The 7777-nt window shown below is 36.2% G+C and overlaps 2 protein-coding genes across 2 annotated transcripts in view; one reads left to right on the forward strand and one right to left on the reverse strand.

The window, feature by feature from the left end:
• LOC112502098 (phosphoinositide phosphatase SAC2-like) overlaps positions 1–2787 on the reverse strand; it is a 12990-nt gene extending 10203 nt beyond the window's left edge. The window contains exons 1-2 of the mRNA XM_025105923.1: positions 2679–2787; positions 1393–1603 (exon numbers count right to left, since the gene is read on the reverse strand). Of these exons, the coding sequence (XP_024961691.1) occupies positions 1393–1603; positions 2679–2787 (320 nt within the window). The remainder of the gene's footprint in view (positions 1–1392; positions 1604–2678) is intronic.
• A 1694-nt stretch (positions 2788–4481) lies between these two features.
• Positions 4482–7769, forward strand: LOC112502091 (pentatricopeptide repeat-containing protein At3g14730-like; the record flags this gene model as incomplete). The annotated part of the gene is made up of 2 exons (XM_025105916.1): positions 4482–4576; positions 5850–7769. A coding segment is annotated over exon 2 (1704 nt), but the record flags the coding sequence as incomplete, so codon positions are not given.
• Positions 7770–7777: the final 8 nt, after the last annotated feature.

Here is a 7777-nt window from a genome sequence, read left to right on the forward strand (position 1 = left end):
CTAACTAACTGCAGATAAACATAATCAAATATTGGATAAATATCTCATTTTAAATATAAAAAATCTAAAATATAATTATGATAATCATTGATAACTAACATAATTTAATTAAGAAAATTACACCAAAACACAAGAACTTTTAAAAAGATTAATTTAATAATAATATTGATATTTTTTTCATTTTAAATTTATATTTTATTCAAAAACAAAAATATTATCATCTTCTCAAAACCACATAAAACCAATGTTTACTTAAAATTAAAGATTACAAGTAAATTATGCAAATGTACAACTTATCAAAGTTCGATTTTTGAATTCGATTTTTGTCAAAAATTTTATAATATAGTATAGATATACTATAAGAGTACTCGCGGAATACAGCGAGACACATTTCAATTTTAATGTTTTATTTTATTATTTGTCTCTGTCGATGTTATAATACGATTTTATGTGTTTTTAAGAAAACATTAATAATTTTATTTTTGAATAAAATATAAATGTGAAGATATCATAAAAAATTTGAAAAAATATATATCAATGTTAATATCAAATCAACTATTTAAAAGTTTTTATTTTTTATTATAATTTAATTTAAGTTTAATAAGAAAATAATTTATTCTTGGTTTAATAATATAACATTTCATAAAGATAATAATTAAGTATTCTATTAGAACTCAATGATTATTCTAATTATATTTTATATATTTTATATTTAAAATAATATGTTTATCCTGTATTTGATTATGGTTATCTGCAGTTTGTTACACAAATTCAGATATGAAGTTTTAATAAGTTGTATTTACGCACAATATACTTGTAATCTTCAGTTTTAAATAATATGCATTAATATACTTTAGGCATAAAAAGTGAGTTTTAAGAGTTTTTGTCAATTGTTTTATAATACAGTGTGTGTGTATATATATATATATATATATATATATATTTATATATGCATGAGACTTGAATATAATAATATGTATTTTTTATTTGTATTTTTTGACAGTGTATAACTCACAAACTGTAAGTCAGAATAAACTCTTATTTTGCAGTTAGAAAACCCTTAGGGCGCGTTTGGTTTGAGGGATTTAGAGGGATTTGGATTTGAAATTCATTCCAATCCTACGTTTGGTTTGTAGAAATGGTCGGATTTCAAATCCCGGGATTCATTTGAAATCCCACCAACACTGGATTTGAGAATCCTTCGCCCTTACACGGGATTTGAAATCCATTCCYGTGGATTTCATCGCTGTCTCCCTCTCATCGCTTCAATCCTTCTCATCGCTTCAATCCTTCTCATCGCCGTCTCCTTCTCATCGCCGTCTCCTTCTCATCGCCGTCTCCTCTGTCTCCGTTGCCACCGCCGTCGCCCTTCGTCTCCGTTGCCACCGTCGCCGTCGCCCTTCGTCTCCGTTGCCACCGCCGTCGCCTTCGTCTCCGTTGCTCACCGTCGCCGTCGCCCTTCGTTTCCGTTGCCACCGCCGTGGCCCTTCGTCTTCGTCGGCCTTCGTCAACAGTCGCCTTCGTCTCTGTCGCCTGTCAACAGGTAAATCATTTTCCCCTTTTGGATTTCTCTCTAAACTATGAACACATATTAGGTTAAATCCTTCAATTTTGACAGATTAGGTTGAATACACATGAACACAGATTAGGTTAAATCCTTCAATTTTGACAGATTAGGTTGAATATACATGAACACATATCAGGTTAAATCCTTCAATTTTGACAGATTAGGTTGAAATCTCATGAACACAGATTAGGTTAAAAAAATTATTCGAAGTATTAGAAACCAAATCCTACAAACCAAACAGAGGAATGAATTTCAAATCCAATCCAATCCAAATCCCATGGAATCCAAATCCCTCAAGGGAATCCAAATCCCTCAAAAACATTCCCGCAAACCAAACGCACCCTTACTGTATACTACAACTTTTATGAAGGGTCGAAAAGCCAGTTATGACTCTAAGTGGTTCGAAACAATGTGTTTTCGTGACTGTTTGCACCGTATTCAGGATTAACATGTTGTTTTATAAAATTCGTATAAAATATATGGATAATCAAAATGATGTGAGTGGATTCATATATCAAAGGTAATATTGATTTTTATTAATTTAATATATAAATGTGATCAACGATTCATTTAAGCTAACTTCAATAATTTTAACAACGCGTGATGTGAGACACTAGTTTAGTATATAATATAAGATTTTGTGTCATCATTGCAGATAGTATAAATAGAGATATAGACATTTGTTTTTAAGACGGTAAATATTAACTTTTACAAAGAAAAACATGTGACATAAAGCAAACCCTCACTATTATTTGTCCTACCATACCGGTAACACAATAATTATAAAATAACTCTTGTATCATTTGGGTTGTGTTTGGTGCAAGGGACTAGACAAGACAGGACAAGATAAAACTCATTGTTCCATGTTTGGCATGACATTGGACAAGATAAAAACTCACTGTTTTATATTTGGCACAACATGAAACAGGGACAATGACTGGGTGATGGTAGGGCATGGTGGGACAAAAAAACCATTTTTCTTGTTCCATTTTTTTGTCCCACCGGTATATATGAAACAAAATGCGAAAAGTATAATAAATAAACTAAACAATTACCGATCTACTTTCATTTGATATAACTCTAACATGATATCTGTTTTAATGGGCACTACCTCCATCGCCGCCACTACCACCGCCAGTGGCCACCGACATGCATCGTTGCCCACCTCTTCCTTCACTACAACAGTCTCTTCTACCACCTTTATAACCATTGTTGGCCATCAGCTACCACTGCCCAATGCTGTCAACTAGGGGTGGCAAAGACCCAACCCAGAATTAACAGGTTCGGTTGAGATTTTCAACCCATTTAAATAAATGGGTCAACCCACCCAACCCATTTAAATAAATGGGTTGGGTTGGGTTGGATTTTTCGACCTGTTTACAACCTATTTTCAACTCATTTTCAATCTGTTTTCAACTCATTTAAATATTATATAATTTTATTTTATTCTTAATATTATATCTATTAGAGTTTTATTCTTAAATAAAAATCCTACCGTCATGAGTGAAAGTCCAAATTTCAATCGTTTCCATTACTCTTAATCATCATGAAACTCTAAGAAAACCTTTTACTCCATTATCACCTCCAAAGTGCAATCCAAATCTTCAAGTCTGTTGTCCGCCTCTCGCCCTCTCGATCTTGGCTCTCTCTCCGTGCAACGTTTTTCTTCCTCTCAGCTCTCTCTCCGTCCAACATTTTTCTAATTGTCTCCCTCTCAGTTTGCTCTCCGTCCAGGCGTCCAACATTAGTGACTCAACAGGTTCTTCGAGTCTCCATCAGACATCTATGTCCAGCCTCTCGTCGAACACACACACACACACACACACACACACTTAAATCTCAACAGTAAGTTTTATGTTTTAACACTCAATTCTTATGCATCGATAAGTAACATTATTAATATTCAACATACATTCAAATCTCACAGTTTAGTCAACAGTACCATTTCAATGATATTTTAAAAATATATGGGTCAACCCAGGTTCAATCCATTTATTAAAAGATTGGGTTAAGAAAATCGTAAACATGTCAACCCGTTGTCAGCCCATTTAGGTAACAGGTTGGGTTGGATTGAAAAATCACAACCCATTTAATTAAATGGGTTGGGTTATGTTGAAATTTTCAACCTGTTTAATAAATGGGTTGAATACGAACTCAACCCAACCTGACCCATTGTCACCCCTACCGCCAACACTACCACCAGTTACCAACACCATTGGCTACCATTACCACCATATAGGCCACGACTACCTCTTGCATCAATGTCAACCGCCACCACCACCACCACCACCACCATTGTCCACGATCTTCACTTCCTCCACAAGCATCATTATCCACTAGCCACCACCGCCTTTACCTCCACCACCATTATTTCTAAAACAACCTCCACCATCCCTAATGTCCACCATCTTCACATCATCAACAATCATTGTCGTCCACCACTGCCTCTACCTCCATTACACCAGCCATAAGTCCACAACCACCTCTTCCATAACTAGCCGCCTCCACCATCACCATTATCCATCATACTCACATCCTCAACAATCATCATCTTCACAAGCCACCGTCACCAATACCAATACATATGGTTTTGAAATATTCAGTTTAATTCTTTGTCAAATATATAAATAAGTTTCACCGATAACAAATTTCAAGAAGTTAGTAGACCAATGAACACAACCAAATCAAATGGATAAAAGATAGTTAATATAAGTATCTAAAACATATTTTAAATAAAAATAAAACATAAAATCATTGGTACAAAATTAATATAAGTTTAGGCCCACATACATAATATTGGGCCATATGTTTCTGGATAGGCCCAATGGGCCAAAACTGAAAATCCACTTTGAGCATTTAGAAGTCGTTCCAGCATACAGAAGTCTGTTGATTCGTTCCAGCATACAGAAGTCGTTCCAGCATACAGAAGTCTGTTGATTCGTAGGCGATCTTCTTCTTCACTGAAGCAATCGGGTATCATCCTCCTCCTACCTTGCTTCTCATATCAAGGTATCATCTACCTTCTGCTACTATTGTGTTATGCTCTATGTGATATCTCTGTGTGTATCTATATGTATGTATTTCACTGTTATGGGTTAAGTCCAAATTGTTTATTCGTCTACCTGGAATCGGAGGTTTAGATGCAAATCTCTTCTTCAATTTCTATCTTAATTGAGATAAAATGTTTTGATTCTCCTTCTCTGAATTCCGCACGTTTAAACAAGCAAATACATCTCTCTCTTATTTTGATTTCTTCAATTTGTATATTAGGGTTTTCTTTTGCTTTTTGCTGTTCTTGTTGATCGATTTAAATTGGATTTTGGGTTAGTTTCTTCAATTTCGGTCAGTTTCAATCCTCTGTATACGATGCATTGAACTAATTAATCTTTCTTCAATTTTTACTCTAATTTCTGCTTCTTCTCCGGCCTCCATCCTAACTAACGTCACTGCTCCTGCGTCTTCTTCTCCATTTGAGCCTTCTATTCTCAATAATTTTAGGATTCATCTCCATTTGAGAGAGACAGAGAGAGGGAGAGAGAACAACCATGGGGAAGAGGAATAAACGACAACCATGAAAAAAGAGGAAGAAAATGCATCAACGGAGAAGAGAAAGAACCACATCATTTGTCGAAAAAAGAAAAAGAAACAATTCCGCAGAGAGAGAGAGAGAGAGAATACGAGAAGATGAAAATGGGAAGGAGTTATGTTTGGTGAGAGAGAAAAAAGAAAAATATGAAATTTTAAACAATGAAAAAGTAATGAATTTTTTTTTTTCATTTTGCCTTCCAATCTAATTAAGCCTTACTTAAATAATATTACTTCCGTTTTTATTTAAAAGTATGTCATATCCATTTAGGCCCTTGATTTTTTATCCGACAGTTTTGGGCCTCTAAGCTTTTCAACAAATTATTTAGACTATAATAAATAAAAATAAATCAATAAAGGTAATAATGTAATTAGATATTATTTTAATTTTCATATTGTTTTATCCCATAATTTTATATTGAAATTTGATCACGTCAAACCTTACGTCTCCATCGTTATCTGTATCTGCATATTCGATCTTGTGATATTCACGGTTTCAGATTTCTTATTCGCTCTTGTGATATTATGTATCAACATATTCGATCTTGTCATATATATATGTGATACTCTATTGCGATGTGATAGATATGCGGCTCTGTCATATTTTTTCAATAAACAAATGATATTAGATGATGCAATCTGATAAGCGTGTGATAATCTTGTTTTCGTATTGATGTGTTATTGTTTGGAAGTACAGGTGTAGATTACCTATAAATTTTTGGATCAAAAGACAACCCAAAAATCTTAGGTGTAGCCAAGGTTTTAAAAGATGGAATCGGGATTCAAGACGTTTTCCTTCTCGATTAGGCGAGGCGTAAGCCCTGAGCCGGAAACATAAAAAACGGTATACCAAAAAGACTGTATATGCGATTGAGCTCAGTCACAGAGAACAAAGTTGTCTACAGATTTTTTAATGTACAAAAGGATCATCATGATCAACAAATCCCATTTCTTTCGCAATTTCTCTTCTCTCCCAAACCTCAAATCATGCATAACAATCCTTCAATCATCTGCACGTAACACCAACTTACAACAAGGCAAGAAACTCCATACTTACATGCTCATTAATGGCTTCCTTACCTCCCCAATCTCCATCACCAGCCTCATCAACATGTACTCCAAGTGCAACGCCATCTCCGACGCCTTTTTGGTTTTTAGTTCCTCCCCCTCAAACTGTGAACTCAACATTTTCATTTACAACGCAATCATTGCTGGGTTCATCTTCAATGACATGCCAAACCTCGCATTACGGGTCTATGAGAAAATGCGCATGTCCGGTGTTATGATGGACAAATTCACCTTCCCTTGTGTGGTTAAGGCATTTTCTGGTTGTGGGGATGTTGAGGGGTTCAAGATTGTTCATGGGTTGGTTCTTAAATCTGGTGTAGATCATGATTTGTTTGTTGGTAGTGCTATAGTTCATGGGTATCTGAAATCTGGGTTGATGGCGGATGCGCAGAAAGTGTTCAATAAAATGCCTGACCGAGATGTTGTCTTATGGAATGCCATGATTAACGGCTATGCACAAATTGGGGAATTCCATAACGCCTTGGAGTGCCTACAGAGGCTACGTGCAGAAGAGAATGTGCCAAGCAGATTCACTATGACCGGCATATTATCGGTGCTTACCTTGAAAGAGGACCTTCACAACGGAATGGCTGTCCATGGACTTGTGACAAAATTGGGGTACTTTTCAGGCATTGCAGTTTGTAATGCGTTAATCGACATGTATGGAAAATGCAAGTCCTTTCCCGATGCTTTGGATATCTTTGAACTAATGCCAATTAAGGATATATATTCATGGAATTCGATCATTGGTGTTCATCAACAATATGGTGATCATGAGGGAACTTTAAAGCTTTTTCATCGAATGTTGCGTGATGGAGTTCTTCGTCCGGATATAGTCACTGTCACCACTATTCTCCCAGCATGTTCCCATTTAGCGGCATTGAGGCATGGCAAGGAGATTCATGGGTACATGATTACAAAGGGATTAGGGAAAGATGGTGATGATACATACATCAACAATGCTGTTATGGACATGTACGACAAATGTGGAAGCATGCGAGAAGCTCAATTGGTTTTCGACCACATGATCATCAAAGATTCGGCTTCATGGAACATCATGATCATGGGTTACGCAATGCATGGGTTTGGCCACGAGGCACTGAACGTATTTTGCAAAATGTGTGATGCAAATTTGATGCCCGATGAGGTGACATTCGTTGGTGTTCTATCGGCCTGCAACCATGGAGGTCTAGTGAAAGAAGGGCAAGAATTTCTTAGCCAGATGCAATCAAGATACAATATAGTACCAACGGTCGAACATTATACTTGTGTAATTGACATGCTTGGCCGAGCTGGGCTCCTTGAGCAAGCCTATGGCTTGCTATCGGAAATGCCCATCAAGACCAACTCAGTGGTTTGGCGGGCATTCTTGGCGGCATGTCATCTCCATGGTGATGCAAATCTTGCTAAAATTGCTGCAAGARAAGTGAYTGATCTTGAACCTGAGCATTGYRGGRGCTATGTGTTGATGTCTAATGTCTATGGGATGATGGGTCGGTATCAGGAGGTGTCAGATGTGAGACATAATATGAGGCAACAGAACGTCAAGAAAACGCC

Source organism: Cynara cardunculus, unplaced genomic scaffold (assembly GCF_001531365.2).
Source record: "Cynara cardunculus var. scolymus isolate 2C unplaced genomic scaffold, CcrdV1 Un_Scaffold_920, whole genome shotgun sequence".
Taxonomy (NCBI): domain Eukaryota; kingdom Viridiplantae; phylum Streptophyta; class Magnoliopsida; order Asterales; family Asteraceae; genus Cynara; species Cynara cardunculus.